This window comes from Littorina saxatilis, linkage group LG15 (genome assembly GCF_037325665.1).
Source record: "Littorina saxatilis isolate snail1 linkage group LG15, US_GU_Lsax_2.0, whole genome shotgun sequence".
NCBI lineage: Eukaryota > Metazoa > Mollusca > Gastropoda > Littorinimorpha > Littorinidae > Littorina > Littorina saxatilis.
Window position 1 is genome coordinate 11,920,428 of NC_090259.1, and position 20,562 is coordinate 11,940,989.

Below are 20,562 nucleotides of genomic sequence, written 5' to 3' on the forward strand. Positions count from 1 at the left end.
ACCAGTCAAACACACGGTTAGGGAGTTATTGGTGGATTAAGATTCTACAAGGACTTATAGAGGGACATATTAATGGTCAAAGGGAAATAACCTTCTCAGTTGGTGGCAGTGAGAATGGTAAGGACGGGGGTGTTTTTCCTACCTCGGAGGAATTTCTTGTTATCTGTCGTGTCTGGTGGGAGAGTGCACCACTTTCTGCACCGATCCTGACAGTAGATTCGGTAACCCCTGCTGCCCAAAAGACCCCTCACCTCCCCTCACCTCCCCTCCCGTCCCGAAACCGGTCGATCGTGCGAGAGTCATCCGTCTGGAATCTGGAAAATAAGCCGTTGCTCATAGAGGCGTTGAACTCCCTAGAGAGTTCTGTCTGAAAGTCTGTGGAAGAAACTATGAAACTTTTGACTTTTGGCATAGTCTTGGGAGAAGTTTGTTTTATGGGGGTGGGTTATTGTGTCAGTCCTGACAGGCGTCTGTTCTAATTCTAATGGTAGTGAGTGGAGAAACGGAATACAAATGTGAATGTATTTTTTCATTTAAAATGAAAGTCAGTCACTATTAAAGGCCAAGAACAAGCCCGGATAACAATGAAAATGTACTCGCCAAACACGAACAATGAAAAGACGAACAAGTGATCGGTCCACGCTATTGCTCACCCGAAGGGAAGTAACTCATTTTGACCTGAGTTGAGGATGGTGAGGCCTAAAAAAAAAAAAGGTGTGGTTACGGTAACCCGACCTACCCTATTTTTTGGGGCCGACCCTATAACTTTTTATTACATTTGTCACAAAAATACCAAAAAAAACCAAGTAAACGAGTGCAGAAAACGCAATGAAAGCGAAAGCGCCCGAGTCGCACACTTATTTCCCTGTCAAGTAGGTTTAATTTGTACACATTAGAAAAAAAAGTTTAAAAAAAAAGTGATTGCCTACCTTCCTACCCTATTTTTTTGGCTATGTTACCGTAACCACACCTATTATTTTTTTTGGCCTGATTGTTCGTGTTTGGTGAATACATTTTCAGTGTTATCTTGTTCTTGTTCTTCCCACCTGCAGTCTCTTGTTTCTAGTCTTTTAAAGGCCAGCTAGTCTTTCAGAGGTATCAGTTCTAATCAGCGACAGTGGGAGGGGATTAAGCCGTTTCTACTCAGCAAACCCGGTCGTGATAGTGTCAGCCATAATGTTTCATTCGGGTTCAGTGTAAATCAGAGTTCTGAATTGTGCATTTATGTAAAATGTGGCATTCATTTGGTCATGGTATTCAGAAGCACGTGCAGCTAATCAGGGCTTCAATGTCAACACGTTCCGTTTGGAAACCCTTCGTGTTGCTTCAGCCCAAACATTGGGCTGTTTTTGTAGGTAGGACACATTCTCTGCTTCAACTGAAAAAAGCATGATCACACACTTAGTATCGTCAGTGACGGGACGCTAAACACAGCTGTTGGGCGTCTGTCTTGACGTTTCGTTGAATGATATTCTACCACGGCAGAGTGCAGGCTGCTAACAAAATATGTTCTACAAAATACACGTTTTTATGCTGTGTGGCTTTATAGCACATAAAACTGCATGTTTTGTGGGTTTTTTGTTTGTTTTTGTTTTTACTGAAGAAGCCAATGTTTCATGCTCGTATTTGTTATCTGGTGAGTATAGTTTCATAGGGATCTTGTTCTGGTTCTCATCTGGGCGGGGATATAGCTCAGTTGGTAGCGCGCTGGATTTGTATTCAGTTGGCCGCTGTCAGCGCGAGTTCGATCCCAGGTTCGGCGGAAATTTATTTCACAGAGTCAACTTTGTGTGCAGACTCTCTTCGGTGTCCGAACCACCCCCCGTGTAGACTACATTGGGTGTGCACGTTAAAGATCCCACGATTGACAAAAGGGTCTTTCCTGGCAAAATTGCTTAGGCACGTTAATAATTGTCTACCATACCCGTGTGACTTGGAATAAGGCCGTGAAAGGTAAATATGCGCCGACATGGCTGCAATCTACTGGCCGTATAAAATTTCAGTCTCACACGGCATCACTGCAGAGCGCCTAGAACTGTACCCACGGAATATGCGCGATATAAGCTTCATTGATTGATTGATTGATTGATCTGCAGTCTCTTGTTCAAAATCTGAAAGGATTTCGCGTTTGGACTGATTTGAAACATCTTGGCAGGCAGAGCCGCTTCAAGGCCTTGATGTTTATTTCTTGCTTGTAGAATAATCAATAACACAGCAAACAACCTTACACAAAAACTCGACATGGGAAATTGAAACTGAAACTGGCAAGACTCAGAACTAATGAACCTGTCGGAAAAACTCCCTGTGTGCATGGCTGTCGTTCTCAGTCGATGCAGAAATGGAGGTCCAAGGCCGGAATAAAAACTTTGCTGCACGCCGCCAGACCGACCGGTGTAACACGACATTTTTACTCCACGAAAAATTTACTCCGGAGTAAATATTTCGTACGAAATTCTTACTCCGAGTACACTTTTCGTACGAGAAAAGAACTCCCCAAGGCACGAAAAAATTACTCCCTCCACGAAATTTTTACTCCCCATTTTTTTTACTTCCAGAAAAAATCTTGTACGCAAAAATGGGATGCGGGTGAAGGGATAATGCCAATAAGTGATCTCGCGCACACGAATGTCGCGCTACCCTCCTTCCACCCCTTCCACCACCAAGACTAACAGGGGACAAGGGAGTAAACATTTCGTACACCTGGCATGGGAAGTTAAATTGCTTGTGTTGGGGTGAAGTAATTTATTCGTTATTTATTCGTCAGGGGAGTAACATTTTTGTACGAAATGTTTACTCGGAACTCACCTGTCTTGGGGAGTAATTTTCTCGTGTAATGGGGGAGTGCTTTTTTCGTAAAGGGAGTAACTTTTTCGTACAAAATGTTTACTCCGGAGTAAAAATCTCGTGGGGGTCATTTTCTCGTGTTACACCGGCTGTCAATATTATGCAAATGTTGCTGTCGTCTTTTCCGTGTGATGCATGCAGACGATACTAACGAACAGTTTATGTACCCTGGTTGTCAGAGTATGCTAATTTCATAAGCTCGTTTAGTAGCGAATCAGACATTCTTTGTCCAATTCTATCGTACGTTTCTATTCAGAAGTCATCCAAGTGACCAAAGAGTAGTATGGAAGAGAGTTGGAGAGTTGCCTCCCTTGACTTTTATTGGAGTAGACAGGATTACTGCCCCTTTGAGAATGGCATGCAAATGGTGTCTAGCTGACGAACACAGGCTACTTGTGACAGGATATTACTATTCAAAATTCTAGTGATGCTGCTTCTGCTCTAGGTTATCTCTAGAACACGAAATCCCCTGAACAGAAAAATGGTGTCTCTGTAGGGTCTGGACAGCGGCTACTTCGAAAGTTACGATCTCACTACCCGGCGATAAATCGGTGTATTTGTTAGGGGAAATAGATTAGCGCGAACAAGACTGACAGCTTTTTCTTTTTCTTCGTCTTCTTCTTCTTCGTCTACTTTCCTGGACTGACTCTCCCACGTACACTCGTGGGTTTTTTTTTCGTGGATGACCGCTGTTAACCCCGCCATTTAGGGAACGATATGCCGCTGATTTCGGGGGAAGACTGATGACATTTATTACTTTCGGGGGGGGGGGGGGGGGGGCAGTGCAGTCAAGTCATCATAGTTTCAAGCGCACACAACACTGGCCACCGGTACAGCCGCGCACACCACACGCGCTGCTCAGTCTGATCGATCAGCCTATCACCCACCATCTATCAAATCGATGTTATGTCAGTGGCTGCACCTAAACACCTGGTACGCACGAAACGCATACACCTCGCCGCATTGCACCAGTGTGGAACCTGTGGCCAGCTGCACGAGTTTGCTTTGCGGATGAACTTAGTTTAAAATTCGCATATTCGCGCTTAGAAAAAGAAAGAAACAAATTGCATGCTCAAAGAAAAGTCAAATTCACCCTCTTTCTCTTTCTTGGATCTAGTGATAAATGAAAGAAAATGAAAACAGATTCGCTGACCTACTGGTGAACTCTGTATGACTGGTCAAATTTAACAATAGTAGGAGTTTAAGCGCCGGGAAAATAATGTAAATAAATGTAGCGGTCGATCTCATATCGGAAAACTGTGTTACAACGATATTGATATGTGAGGACAAGTGCATGTAGGGAGAGAAAACAGCAAGGGGGAGGGGGGGGAGGGGGCAGAACTCTGGTACGAAGACGCTGAATAAGAACCAGACAACGCTGCTGCTTCTACTGATTCTTGGCAACGCACAGAATACTCGTAACCACGGCTGAGGAGAATAATTATGTAGCATTGGGTCACTGTGCCACTGGCTCTCTCGCTCTCTCTCTCGCTCTCTCTCTCTCTCTCTCTCCTCTCTCTCTCTCTCTCTCCCATTCTCTCTCTCTCTCCCATTCTCTCTCTCTAAATTTGTCTTCTTTATTCTCTATGTCTCTCTCCCGCGAACACACACACACGCACTCACACACACACACACACACACACACACACACACACACACACACACGCACACACACACACGCACACACACACACAATACACCACAGAAAACAATGCAACATACCACCCCAGTGAATACACTCCCACACAACGCTTGTTGTGCAGGAAGATGCCAACTCTCTGTATCCCCTCATAATAAAGATGTGTACAGCAGTATTCCTTAGGGCTGTAACATTAAATGTACATTCTTTTTCGTGTAGACCTTGTTGAAAATCATAGTTGTGTAGCCAAGTACAAGACTGGCTACTAATTCACCACAATGGTGCTGCGAGCAGAGATTATGTTTTGCACAGAATGGACTTTCTAATGATTTGAATTCTACCTTGGACTACGGTTGCGTTGCTTACAAGTGCGATCGACCACGACAGGCAACTGTAGTCCATGCTAGAAGACAATTCACAAGAACGTGCAAAACAATATCTACTCACATCGCTATTATGTTGAATTAGTAGCCAATCTTGCACTTTATCTGGAATAAGAGCATACGTGTATGTTATACCGGTAGTTTAAGAAGATAAATAAAATCATATTTTTCGGGGCACTGATTCGTCGAACAGATTTTAGACCCCATCCCTTCACCGGAACAACATCCAATAAAAAGACAGCTTTTAAAAAAAATCATTTCTTGGCAGTGAATGGCAGAAGTGTTCCGATGTTGTTGAATAACAAACAACTGTATTAATGTGTCTGTTTACCTTGTATTTGGCCAGCTGTATTACCACATACTCAACTTGCCAGTTGCTGTAGGCAGGGCTATGATTGACTCCACATTGTCTTCGTTAGCGCATCGCTTCGTCACAGCACTACATCATTATTTGTGTTGGATGTCTCAATGCAAAACCTGGGGGTCGAACTGGCAGCTTCAAAGTCACTTTGGTCGTCAGGTGTCTGCACATGTTGAGTTGTGTGCTACACCAGGAACACTGAAGTCATTCTCATTTCGCTAATTCACGGTGTTGGAAATCAGTTTCTTGTTAGCACTGCTGCATTTTGTGTGGTAGGATTTCTTTGGGAGTATCTTTAAGCTGTGTGGTTCGTGGTATGTGAAACCGGGGCTGGATTATTTACTTTCCAAGGGAGTTGTGTGAAGTGTTGAAATCATTTTGGGAAGAAACATGGGTGCTATGGTAAGTCGGCTTCATTTCTGTTGGTGCTGGAAGAGGAGATATTGTGTAGGACGGTTTACAGTTTGAATTTCATCAAATGTGCACACGGCAGTGCGCCAAACCCTGTCTGATGAACTTGGTCTTAAGTGGTGACTCAGGAACTTTTTGACTGGAATCAGTAAATCTGACAACATTTTCCCGTTCTTCAAAAAGGGAAAAATGCCTGGGAGAAGATTATTGTGTAAATTCTGTATGTGCGCGCGCGCGTGGGTGTGTGTTTATGCGTGCGTGCGTGCGTGCGTGCTTGAGAGAGAGAGAGAGAGAGAGAGAGAGAGAGAGAGAGAGAGAGAGAGAGAGAGAGAGAGAGAGAGAGAGAGAGAGAGAGAGAGAGGGAGGGGGGGGGTTTAGATAAACGTATAAACAGAAAAGAACCATCCTTTCGTTCTCAAACGCAGTCAAAAGCAAATGATCTTAAATCGCACAAAAACAGACCACCGAAGCTCAGCTCAGTTTTAATTTTATATCCCACATCTTTCAGGCCACAACAGCTGTTGGTTGTATTTGTCAATAATCCGCTGAATGGCATGTTACCCAGCTAATAAATTGTATCGACTTTCTGTCCGATTGATGCATCGATCATCATCAAGTGATTGATTTTTCTTGATGATTTTTCTTGATGATTTTTCTTGATAATTGAGTTTTCTGGATGATTGAGTTTTCTGGATGACTGATTTTTCTGGACGATTGATTTTCTTTTATTGTTTCGTTGGTCTATGTGACTAGATGCGTTCTGGAAAGAAAAGGAGTTCTGTCTTTCGGAGAATTTTCTGTTCGTTTTCTCATTATTATTCATCTGTCCATTCACTTCAAAGACCACATACCAGGAGATCGATTTTTAAGGGAATGTTTCAATTTGTCAACGATTGAACGTTCCCTAATTGAAGCATTCTTGTTTTACGATTCTTGATTTTGGGACATTTGTTGGCTATCTGTTTTGTCTTTCGGGATTTGAAGAACATCCCTAGACGGATTTGCACCAGTGAAACCGTCCTTATACGTGTGTGTGTGTGTGGTGGGGGCGTGCGACCGTGTATTCGTGCAAATGTAAAATGTTTCTGTCTCTTGTTATCGGTGTCTCACCCCCCACCCCATCCTCATTCCCGTTCAGTACCATCATCTTATTCAGTGTGTGTAAATGTTGTTTTTTCTCATGCGCATAGAACTCTTATCTGACTTGCGCGATATGAATATCATTTTTATTTTTATTGTTGTTGGTATTATTGTGTTATTATTATGCTATTTTTAAATTGTTCTTGTTTTTCTGTTGCAGGCTGGTGCAGAGACCAAAGGTATGTCAATTTTATTTTGTGTGACTTTAGTTTGAGCTTTTACTAGTGTGCTTAGCCAAAAAGATACACACACACAAACACACACAAACACACACACACACACACACACACACACACACACACACACACACACACACACACACACACACACACACACACACACACCGGTACAATAGCGAGCACGTAGCTTTTTTCCATTTCTTCTTTCCTGTCGTTGTGCATCAAGGGAAACCACTCGCCGATCTAGCTGTCAAGGCAATTAAGACATTGATCTCCATCTCAGACATACACATAGCCATTTGCATTTTACCGTCTACCGTAAATGAAAGAGGACAAACGAATTGTTTGTTAATTATTTTGTCCTTGCGTGAAGCCGCAGGGACACGAAATAAGGGGTTTTTTTTCGCGTCAAGGGAGGTTATTTTCCAAAATACATTCTTATCATTTTTGCGTGTCTTCGCAGTTTCTCTTTTTCTGTTACTTAATCTTTTTGAGACTGTAAACACTTTCCCCGAAACGCCTAAACTTTGTCCCACTGCATGCATGATTATTTGAACATTAACACTATGCAATTTGAAATGTTGAAGGGCCGTCTACGTTCACACCTTTGTGACAGTAAATGAGCCAATAGAATTGTGTCTGCAAATCAGAGACGTTTGCTTTGCTTTGAGTGTTGTTCTTGGTATATATTTGATCCGGTGTTGTGTGCATTGTGTCAGGTGTTGTGAAAAGCAGTGTGTTGTGATGAAATTCGGCATGGTGTAGGAAAATATCCGGTACGCATGGCATGTTTATGCATGTTCAATGAGGAGCCGGGTGTCCTAACAAAATCGTAGTTGTAACGTTCTGTGACGTGAAACTGAATGTTGTCATAATGTTGTCATCAGTGACTCAGGACGTGTGTTTAAGAAATGATTAACTACTCAGGTCAGAGTTTCTGCTCCTTGCTTGCGAGCTGCTCGAGTCACTGAGCAATATATATAAATAGTAGATATGCGCTGCTTTCGACCTAAGGGGCATGTTACACGGGACAGCAAAGCTGCATGCAACTAGCACAACGCAAGCGTCGTTTAAAACAATTACATGTATGTGCGTTCGCTGTTACACCGGTTATGTAGCATCGTTCGCAGCAACCCCGTGTTGAATTGTGAATGGCACGAATGAGTTTCATTCGGCTTTGAATGAGTTTCATTCGGCTACTGCACAAAACTACAATCAGTCTTTTCCCACTTTAAGGCTACTTGCAGGTAGCCACGCGATGTTTAGAATGTGAGAGGTTGTGTGAAGTTATCTGATGCACGATGCATTGTAGTACGTACAGCCGGTTGCATGCAGCTTCTTCTTCTTCTGCGTTCGTGGGATAAAACTCCCACGTACACTCGTGTTTTTGCACGAGTGGAGTTTTACGTGTATGACCGTTTTTACCCCGCCATACGCCGCTTTCGGAGGAAGCATGCCGGGTATTTTCGTATTTCTATAACCCACCGAACTCTGACATGGATTACAGGATCTTTTCCGTGCGCACTTGGTCTTGTGCTTGCGTGTACACACAAAGGGGAATAAGGCACTAGCAGGTCTGCACATAAGTTGACCTGGGAAATCGGAAAAATCTCCACCTTAACCCACCAGGCGCGGCCAGGATTCGAACCCACGACCTTCCGCTTTGGAGGCCGGCGTCTTACCACCAAGCCATTGCGCCGTCGTTGCGTGCAGCAAAGTTAAACAGTGTAATAGACCCTTAAGGAGCAGACACTCTGAGAGTGTTATATGTTATAGTAAATTCTCAAAACCAGGAAATTCACAAAACCCCTGAACATTTCAGTAAATTTGTAAATTTCCTGTTTCACTCGAGGATTTTGTAAATTTCCTAAAAATGCGAACCCACACGTCTCTCTTTTCGTGCATGGCCAGTCAGTGTGTCTGTGGCAGCCAGAACCGCTTTGCATGCTTTTTGTTTTTGCTTTGCAACCTCTGCCAGAACCCGTCAAAGAGGAAATCATTGAGGCAGCAGTAGTGCCAGAGTCTGCAACCACCACAGGCGATAACATTGTCAACCCCTCGTATTCTGCCGAGCTCGACGCTACAGGTATTTGCTCATATTAACCGTGGGATACAATTGTTGATATTCACCGTGAGATATAATTGTTGGTATTTACCGTGGAATAGAATTGTTTATATTCACCATGTGACATATATTCACCGCGGGATAAAACTGTTGATATTCACGTTGGGATATGTTAATATAATACCGTGGGATGTAACTGTTAATATTCACCGTGGGAGATGATAGTTGATATTCTACATGTGACATATATTCATCGTGGGATATAATTGTTGATATTCACCATTCGGGTATGTTAACTCATATGGCATTCTCTCCCTCTAGATATTGGGCAGTCCTGATTTGGTTTGAGGTAGGTTAGGCTAGGTAATTTTTTTAAACTTGCTTTTAGTTAACATCTTAGTATATTTTTTTTATTTTTTTTTATAGTTTTCAGTTGATTTTGATTTTATTTATCTTTGTTTTAAGTGATCGCTTCTGTTTTGTTTAAAACAATAGCGTTAATATTTGACGAGTCTGCATCTGCATGGGTAACGCCAGCAGAATCCAAAACTTTGGCTTAGCACCGGCGAAACTGGGGAGAGTGATTTTACGTGTTTGTTTTCTAGTAGAGTAAAATATGTTTTCCTCTTCGAAGGGGAGGAAAAGAAAGGGGAAGGAGGAGAAGCTACTGCGACAGGTATTCCCCTACTGCTGCTTCCTCCCTCTGCAGCTGTACAGAATCGGTGTAGTTACATAAATGACGTTTTAGAGATTGTGAGAATTGTCAAGGCAATGATGAAAACATCCATGCTCACGTATAGTCGTTTGGCTGCATGGTTCTATTCAAAGATTTAAAATGCTAGTTGGGTTTAGGTGCAATAGTTGATCTCTGTTTTGTTCATTTCACCTTCTGCCTTTCGCTTCGTTTCCCTTTCTTGGGGGAAATTAGCTTGCAAGCAAAAAAATACTGTATACATATACCCTGATTATAGATAGGTATTTACTGTTGCTAGGGCTTTTAATTTTGTTTGCTCTTGAGGCATCAGAGAGTTAATCCTGAAACTAAAGATGTAAAACCCTGATGATAATTAGTTTTAACGTCCTCTTAGAACCATTTGGCCTATCTTGGGACAGAAGTAAAACCCTAGCTTCTTATCATCGCAGCAGGATTTTTTTTTTCTTCTTTTTTTTAATGTTTTATTTTACTGTCTTTCAGCTTACAACTTTTCGACAAGAGGGGGAAAAAAAAAAGAAAAAAAAAAAGGAATGAATCGCGGCAGGACAACGATAACATATGTATCGTTAGTCGAATAGCATGGTATGCCATGTTATTGTTCATTGTTCGATTGTTTGTCAACAGAGTTTTTCTCGATATATTTCACGAAGGCACAGTTGGGGAAAGTTCAACAAAGCGAATAGGGTAGATCTGGGTCAGCGAATTAAAAGTTTTTATAGTTATTGGTCGATGTATTTAGATATCAATTTGAAGAAAAATAAGATGGATATATACGTTCTAAACTAATTAAATCAACATCATGTAGATAACATCGAACGCAGAAGAAGGAGAACATCATGTAGACGTTAGTTTCGTTAGCAAGGGTCACCATACTTTAGTTTTCCAAAGAGCATCTTTTATATTTTCTAGGGTTTATTTATTTGTTTTGTTTTGTTTAGTTCGAAATAGATATTTATAAGATTGCTCATAAGGAACAAGGGGTATTTTTATGTAGACTTTTCTGCTTTATATAATTACCTTGAGTTCAGAAAAAGCAAGAGGAGAGAGGGAGAAATTTGTTTAAATTTTGCGATGTCACATTTTTTTTATTTGTGCTTTGTTGCTCACGATTCGTCTTTGTGGTGAATTGCAGAGAAATGCGTTAAAGTGCGAACAGCGAAGCAAAACATGGATTGTAATTACAGACATTTATACCGAACTGAAGTCATGTTTTTGAGCGGCAATTCACATGGTCAAGAGCTGGACTTACTTTTCTTAGCAAAGAAGCATTCGTTCTGTATTATTTGTTAGTCCATTTTATTTGCAGGCGTTAGAAATAACCTCTTATTACCTCAATGCTTCTCTTGTGTATGCTTTATAGCGCTTGCAAACCCGTTACCCTTCCCATTGCATTTGTTCATAATTTCCCCCTGGACACATAAACTGTTAGTTATTACTATCATGGGTTGCATCATGCATGGCTTGGGGTTTTGCATGGTTCTTTCTGTTGGTTTTCAGACGCTGCAAAAGAGACTACGGAACAGACAGAAGCTGCACAGTGAGGGCAAATCTTCAGATAATACAGGAGAGAGCCTGCAAGAAATTCCAGTACATTCGATGCTCTTTTGCTATATTATGACTCTTGAGGGCTGTGGCCTTTCCGCGAGGGTGTGATATAGTGTTGGTTGCCCTTAGCAACGGCTTATTGCATGATGTATATATTGGTATATATTACGGTGACTTCTGATTGGCCATTGTTATTGTTTTCTTCAAAATTGCTCAAAGAAATGTTTTGGTAGTAATTAATTATCAAATAACCAAAGGGAAGTAATCGCTCTTAATGCATACGACATGTGTAATAGAGTAAGCGAGAGTTGTACGGAACCTTTTCTCCTGGCACCTGAGAGAATAACAAGCATTGAAATGAACAAGCGACTTTCATCCTCAAAAAAGGATGATCACCGCAAGCTCATATGCTCATCATTCTCCAAGGCACTCCAACTAACACCTACGTACACAGTCATATACAAGAACCAGCTTTTATTCTCGACCGGACTTAGTCCTTAGATCAAGACTGGTTTTTGAACAGAACAAACACACAAACACACACATTGTTACAGGGTCGCCTCGAAAGTATCAGTTAGAATTTCAAACGGAATGAGGCAGAGCGATGTTAAGATATCAAATATCAAGTAATTAATTGATTAACTGACTAATTGACGTTTTCCAAAATCTTCCAACCGTCCTACAGCAATCATTATCACGACGTCAGCATCTGATCATCAACAGCATTATCTGTCTGTGAATGTTGAAATTGCTGGTTTTTCCAATCAAAATTACAAACTTTTCTAAAGTTTCTTTCATGGATCAAACACATCAATATTTAGTTGTTGTTAATTGTTCTGACAAATTTGATTGCTTCATCTTTTCCGCTTAGGGGACAGTTATTAAACTAGGGTTTCATGACATTATTTTTCCTACTTTCTTATTATGCAACAACAAGACATCTGCCATTTCATTGTCATATTTGTGTGACTAAATTCGGTTATATATGTGATAGTGATAAATTCATACTTATCAAATTGAGCGAACATTGGATAGAAATATAGTTTGACCCGAGTCAACGCGTTTATCATATTTCAGTTCATAATTTTGGTTGTCTCTGATTTTACGAAGAGTCATTGGATGTAATTTTGAGTTTAACAGGGTACCAGTAGGAATGATAAATTGACTTATTTTTTAATCGTTTTTTTCTTTGAAGATTTTGTTATGTTCTTGAGATATTTTGAGTTCAAGGTCAAGGGGCAAGGACAAATGCTTAACAGTTTAGGAGTCATGAACCAGAGGTCATAAACCGGAGAGGTATTTACTAATTTTTAACTCTCAACATTTTCAACGTTCCGTCCGTGTTTTTGAGTCTTTCTTGCACCTTCCTAATAAATGATAATTTGCATTTATCCTACATACGTGAGAGAGACACCCGTGAGATAATAATCGTTCAAATCACACGTGTGTATATCATGTAAATGAGGTCATGTCAAGCAAGTCTGGCAGGGACCTGTTTTTCAACTGCTTATGATGCCAAAGTCACCGAGACAAACGTCATTATAGAAGAAAAAAAAGTGCGCTCGCTAATTACCCTCGATGAATTTTTAGAACTAACACGTCACGCCACACTTACAGAGTGACGTTTCTTTACTTTGACGTAATAGATTGCACGAGGCTTTAGAAGAGACCGAGGTTCCAAAACAAGCGTATTCAATTTAGCTGCATCGACTGCAGGACATTTTCAGTAAGTACAGTGTGTAGGATAAACAGAATACTACATGGCTTGCTGTGTCGTACCAGATTTACACTCGTTTTCAAATAGTGAACAGCTCGCTTTCGCTCGCAGTTCAATATTTAAAAAAACAACTCGTGTAGATCTGGTACGACACAACAAGCCATGTAGTATTCTTTATATATCCATGCCGGTTTACTTGTCAATTAAAACAAATGTTGACGATATTTGAATAAATGCCGTCTGACCAATGAAAAGAAGTGTTGCAGCAGGAGCCAATCGATCATTTCTAGCTCAGTCATAAATATTGTGATACTGGTTTGCGTGTAAATCTGTGATATCTTTGATGTGATATCCTATGTTATATTACCATGATTTTAAAGGGGATCTTTCTGATATTTTTTGTCTTGTGCTTTTGTGTTTGGCTTAACCTTGACGTTCTTTATCATCTTTTGATAAACATGTGTGGTCATCCCCCCGCCCACCGCCCCGTTCTCTCCACATATTTTCTGTAATTTATTGGCATGTTATGTCTAAATATATCACCGGAACTGTTCAACCCTTGTCCCCATCTCTCCATTCCTCCACCCTCATTCTTGCAACATGTTGATCATGGTGGAATTCGAAGAGAATCCACCCCAAAACAGATGAGATATAAGAGGCGACTAACGGATTCTGTTTCTCTTTTTACCCTTGTTAAGTGTTTCTTGTATAGAATATAGTCAATTTTTGTAAAGATTTTAGTCAAGCAGTATGTAAGAAATGTTAAGTCCTTTGTACTGGAAACTTGCATTCTCCCAGTAAGGTAATATATTGTACTACGTTGCAAGCCCCTGGAGCAAATTTTTGATTAGTGCTTTTGTGAACAAGAAACAATTGACAAGTGGCTCTATCCCATCTCCCCCCTTTCCCCGTCACGATATAACCTTCGTGGTTGAAAACGACGTTAAACACCAAATAAAGAAAGAAAGAAAGAAATTCGTAATAATTCACAGATTATGATCACAAGCAACCTTATCCACACAATTACATTTCTACATTTAACAGCGTTCAATCTTTAGAATGTTTTATTCGTGATAAATCTGATTCACTTCAAATAAAGTTTCCGAAAAATCGGTTTATTAATTTCAAGTGAAGAGAAAGATCTGCATTAAGTTATTATAGTTTCAAAATGTTCCTTATGTGTGTACTAATGCCTTACAATTATTGACTGCCTTTTGTGATAAATTGCCAGTGTATTTGGGGGAGGGGGGGGGGTTACACTTTAATACATCATTAAGATCTGCATTCAAGAACATTTTCGCCCACACCAAATTGTGCTTTTGTTTCTGTGATGGATTGATCTGTTCTCTGAGTAAAATAAAGAATAATGAGTACTGTCACTCCTTTTGTACATAATTGGTTGCTCTTGTCGAATGTATTCAGCTGTTAGTTTTGTTGTGATATGATATGCTTTTTGTGTTACATCCTTCTCAGCTGTCATAATCTCAGGCATATCTGTGATGCACTGTTAAGTATTACTGTTAACTTACACATTGTCTTTTCCCAGCTTTACATTACAGTCGTCGTTCTTTAAGAATTATATTCTATGACATTGGTGTGGACTTCTAGGCTCAAAATGATGAGATTTTCTCACATTTAAAGCACCAGTGCAGTTAATCAAAGACAATAGTAAACACAGCGACTTGAGTTGTATTTAAATGTACGTGGATGCAAAACAGACAAAGACAGATAGAAACAACAAAGGTACATGTAATTTGACAATCAGTACTGCCTCTTCAAGCCAGAAATCTAAAAATTAATTTTTGACCCCTTGAATTTGTGAAGACGTCTAAATGACAATGAATACATGTAAATGAAGCGCTATTTCAAAGTAACGCTCATTAGTCTGGCCAGAAGAACAATGACTTTAAATGGGTAATCGTTATAAGAGATTTTTCCGTAAGTATTAACGTGCTTGTTGTGACTAAAACCTAGTAAGACTCGTTTGCTATCAGGAATCTTCTTTACTGTTCTTTGTTAATTAATAACACGACGAGAAACAATCTGTATACCTCTCATGATCTGTCTTCGATATCAGTGTCTTAAAATGGTTGTAAAAGTATGTGTATATTTTAATGGCAACACAAAGTTGTTCTTTCATGGATTGTGTAATTATACAAAATGATATATACCTAATAAAATGTTGTATAGCATTCTCTGCATGTGATTGGTTTGCCGCGGGTGTGGATTTGCATGTGGTTGGTATTGCATGGTGGGTTATGGTTATGCTCCTCTGGTTTGCAATGTGGTGTCATTATATGTGGGCTTCTTTGCAAAGTACTTTGAAATCTAGTATTGTCAACGTGGTTAAGGTGGGAATCCGGTAATACAGAGCACATTCAATCCCGAAAAAAACATTCCCAGCTTCATCTTGCAATGAGGGGTCAAACAAACAAACAAACAAACAAACAAACAAACAAACAAACAAACAAATACCACACAAAAATAATACGAAACAAAAACTCGGATCGAGGAAATACAGTTTCAACGAAAAACGAAGAAGAAAGTACTGCAGAGACGCCTACACAAAATAAAACGTAAAAACGCCCTCAAATAATAACTGGCCGATAAAAAGGACGAAAAGGAAGACATAAACATGGTAGAGAACAAGAAATGCTAACATGGCTTACGTCCCTAATTTCCTGTCTCCCCAAACGGCCTCGATCCTCCCTCCCTCAGTTCTCTCTCTCTCTCTCCCTCTCTCTCTCTCTCTCTCTCTCTCTCTCTCTCTCTCTCTCTCTCTCTTTCTCTCTCTCTCTTTCTCTCTCTCTTTCTCTCTCTCTCTCTCCGCCTCTCTCTCTGTCTCTCTCTCTCACTCTCTCTCTCTCTCTCTCTTACTCTCTTTCTCTCTCTCTCTCTTTCTCTTTCTCTCTCTCTCTCTCTCTCTCTCTCACTCTCTCTCCCCCCCCCCCCCCTAAAGCAAAAAGGTATTGTTTCCAAAACTGCGACCAGCATGTACCGTTTGTTTACTCGCGGAAAGCAGACAAAACAACTCGGCCAAGCAGTTATCTATGTCATCTGCTCCGTGTTATTCTAAGCTTATTCTCCACTGACTTTACATCCAGCAAGAGCAATATAAACTGTGCCTGGTGCACAGCCGAGAACCTCTGTACAGTTGTATTGGAAAGAGCATTGGGCGCATGAGTAGGTACATGTACCAGTGTATAGTCATGTACTGCGGTTGTTGAGCTATAATGCACAAACACGCACGCATGCAGAAACACACACACACACGTACGCACACACACACACACACACGTACGCACACACACACGTACGCACACACACACACACTGGCACACACACACACACACGTACGTACACACACGCATACGCACGCATACACGCACGCATACACAAAACAACAACAACCTAAAAAGTAACAATCCACAAACAAATGGTCTCTACGCCAGACACAGGAATTCGTCTTTTCTCAAAATGTGTTCGATGTTGTCATAAAACGTTCAAGTATCGTTTTTAACCTCGCTTGCTCACGGAAGCGATGTGCGCGTGCTCACCTGCACGTACAGCGCGTGTGTAAGTCGTGAAGACTTAACACACCTGCACAGTCTTAGTCAGGAATGTTCTTTGTGTGTGGAAGGTCATAGTGTAGTATATAGTGTGCTTTTTCAGCCTGTTTTTCACATTCATTCACTTGCTTATGACCCTTATGTGAAGATGTGATGATGTTTTTACCATCTTCGCTTGCCCCAGTTCACGTACCTCCTCCTCCCCAACAATCTCTCTTCTTCTCACCCAGGTATTGCTTTGAAGGGCGCATTCTCCAGATACCGACGCGACAAGGGGCTATCTCTAGACATATTGCCCTTTGAGTGCAAAGCAAGGCATAACAACACACACATTCAGAACAAACCGGGTACAAATATACATGCACTGCCAACCCCGCTTGCGATGAATCGCCAGCTCCTGTTGAGAACATTATGTTTGTTTGTTGTTTTTTGTTTTTATATTTAGTCAAGTTTTGACTAAATATTTTAACATCGAGGGGGAATCGAAACGAGGGTCGTGGTGTATGTGCGTGTGTGCGTGTGTGTGTCTGTGTGTGTGTCTGTGTGTGTGTGTGTGTGTGTAGAGCGATTCAGACTAAACTACTGGACCGATCTTTATGAAATTTGACATGAGAGTTCCTGGGTATGAAATCCCCGAACGTTTTTTTCATTTTTTTGATAAATGTCTTTGATGACGTCATATCCGGCTTTTCGTGAAAGTTGAGGCGGCACTGTCACGCCCTCATTTTTCAACCAAATTGGTTGAAATTTTGGTCAAGTACTCTTCGACGAAGCCCGGGGTTCGGTATTGCATTTCAGCTTGGTGGCTTAAAAATTAATTAATGACTTTGGTCATTAAAAATCTGAAAATTGTAAAAAAAATTAAAAATTTATAAAACGATCCAAATTTACGTTTATCTTATTCTCCATCATTTGCTGATTCCAAAAACATATCAATATGTTATATTTGGATTAAAAACAAGCTCTGAAAATTAAATATATAAAAATTATTATCAAATTTTTTTTTCGAAATCAATTTAAAAACACTTTCATCGTATTCCTTGTCGGTTCCTGATTCCAAAAATATATAGATATGATATGTTTGGATTAAAAACACGCTCAGAAAGTTAAAACGAAGAGAGGTACAGAAAAGCGTGCTATCCTTCTTAGCGCAACGAATACCCCGCTCTTCTTGTCAATTCCACGGGCACTGCCTTTGCCACGGGCGGTGGAGTGACGATGCTACGAGTATACGGTCTTGCTGCGTTCAGTTTCATTCTGTGAGTTCGACAGCTACTTGACTAAATATTGTATTTTCGCCTTACGCGACTTGTTGTTTGTTGTTGTTGTTGTTGGGGGGGGGGGGGGGGGGGGCACCTCTTCGCAGTTTTCAAACTCTCAAATATTTACACTAACGTCAAACAATAAGTTGATGACACTGAAGCGCAAAAACAATCTGAAAATAGAAAAAATAGGGATATATTTCTGACGTCATGGTCAGTTTGAGGAGGAATCGGGGAAAGGGGAGGGGGGAGGGGGGGCGCCTTTTGCATGGTGTTAAGTATGTCACAACTTAAAAGCGTATTGAAAAGGGGTTTCACACTGGCAGAAACACGGAACAACACAAAAGGCAAGCGGCAAACAAGCTACAAGAAAACACAACACACACACACACACACACACGTCACACTGACACACACACGTCACACTGACACACACACACACGTACACACGCACACACACACAGACACACACACACCGCATAATTATGTACGCGTCTGTGTGACAGTACAAAGCACCTGTAGCTATTCAAAGAAGTACATATTCCCTCCCCCGCCCCCCCCCCTCCAACCCCCAACAATTAACAAAATCAAAGCACGCGCTCAGTTGATACTTCAAATCTATTTTTCCTCCCATATTCGGTGCTTTCTGCCTTTTCCCCGATTGCCACAAGAAACTGGATACCTTCTTTATACAGACATTCATCTTCATCGAAATAATGAAGACTGAAGCGGCACAATTGTTTACACCCTATTTTATTTTCTGGCACTTCCCTGTCACCTATGGTAAGATTCGACCTGACCTATGATAACATTCTCAGAATTATTTTCTATTGATCTAAACGAAGAAGAACACAGTTTCTGTGACCCAAATTCTCCTGCCGTCGGTGATAATTGAAACGAGTATTCTGTGTAGGTGCTCAGTGTCACAGTAACCTGGGTTGTGCACCAGGTGAGAAATTTGGTCTGTCCGTTCCAGTAAACCTTACCTGTCTGAAACACAGGCGCTTGATGTAGGAATATCGTGGGGTTTGTTTGTTTGTTAGTTTTTGTTGTGGGTGTTTTTTAAGCAATTAAAAACACACAAGAGTAATCGATTAACAAAGAGGGTAAAAGTGGAAAAACTCGCACAAAAACACCACCACCAACAGTGACTACCACCACCACCAAGAGTAACAACAACAACAACAACAACAACAACAACAGCACAGACATATAAAAAAGCAAGACACAAACACCCACACAAAAACAAACATTGAAAGCACGCACAAACCGATGATTGAATCACCAACACCTCTCTCTCTCTCTCTCTCTCTCTCTCTCTCTCTCTCTCTCTCTCTCTCTCTCTCTCTCTCGTTCTTTCTCTCTCGTTCTTTCTCTCTATGACTCTCTCTCTCTCTCTCTCTCTTTCTCTCTCTCTCAGTCTCTCTCTCTCTGCTTCTTTCGCTCTGTCTCTCTCTGTCTCTATTTCTCTCCCTCTCTCTCTCTCACACTCACACACACACACACACACACACACACACACACACAAACGCACACACACACACACACACACACACACACACACACACACACACCCTCCACATTTGGCTCCGACCCGGAACAAAATCGTCTCTCCTCAAAGTTGTACTCAATCACACTACAACCTTTTCCCCCGCCAATTTGTGACATCTAAACAAAATTAGTCTGACAGTTCCAGTGCCTTGCCTTTAACTTGGCGTGTGTCCCAGTGAAGTTCACCTCCTCTAGTGCTGACAGACTTGACACTGATTCCTCTCACCTCAAGCACTTGTACACGTGTGCTAAGTTTCGAGTTAAAGGTCCATTGATCGTGCTGGCCACGACAGATCTGCCCAGGCTTTTGCACGTTCCCAAAGCATATATATAATTATATCCTTCGAGAAAGACAACAACAACAACAACAACAACAACAACAACAACAACAACAACAACACACACGCACACACAAAAACACAAAAATCAAAGACAAAAGCCAAAAGTCAACAGCCTGGCTGCTTTTTAAGTCGAGTATAACCCCCTTCCCCCCCGCCCCACCCCCCCCCCCTCACCCCTTGAAAAAAAAAATGTTGCCACAAGTGGTGGTTCCAAAATTAATTTAGCAAAACTCCTGAATTTGAGCAGAAAGCAAGCAGGCGGTATGTGTCCATGTGGAAGGATGATACTAATCCATGTGAAAGCCTAGACGAATATATCGCGATGTACTTAGGATTGTTTACAAATGGAGGAGAGTAGGCTACTTTTTAAAGTCCTGGATCTGAAGCCAGTGTCGGGATTTTTCTTTCAGGATTTAAAGTTTACGGTGACATGTTTATGGCCACACACATGACACGCGCATGCACGTGCAAAGAAACACCAGATGTATTGTACATTTCGTCAGGTTCTTCTTCGGTAGTTATCTCCCTTGAAGCGCAACATTGTAAATAAGTAAAAAAATAAAATAAAAATAAAAGAATATAAAAAATCATGTTTTAACCGGGTTTAGAATTTCTGACTGGGTTATTTGTTAAGGATCTAAACATTACACTGACAACGGTACTTTGTGGCGGCCAAAGCATGCAGTGGTAATAGTACTTGTTACCCGTGATGCACACACCCACCTAGGGTTTGCGATTGTTTCCCTTGATGCGCAACTTTTTGTTTGCTTGTAGTGTTGTATTTTATGGGAATTTCAAATATTGTGCATGTGCTTTATTTATGCCTTGCTTCTTCAATGT

At 41.0% G+C, this 20,562-nt stretch overlaps 1 protein-coding gene across 4 annotated transcripts in view; it reads left to right on the forward strand.

The window, feature by feature from the left end:
- The window catches only part of LOC138948559 (uncharacterized), a 100,547-nt gene that overhangs the window by 59,263 nt on the left and 20,722 nt on the right, over positions 1-20,562 (forward strand). For 3 of the 4 annotated variants that reach the window (XM_070320118.1, XM_070320119.1, XM_070320120.1), the window contains 2 exons: positions 6,939-6,957; positions 8,936-9,043. In XM_070320118.1, coding sequence (XP_070176219.1) covers positions 6,939-6,957; positions 8,936-9,043 — 127 coding nt within the window. The remainder of the gene's footprint in view (positions 1-6,938; positions 6,958-8,935; positions 9,044-20,562) is intronic. The other variant, XM_070320121.1, reaches the window with a different exon arrangement.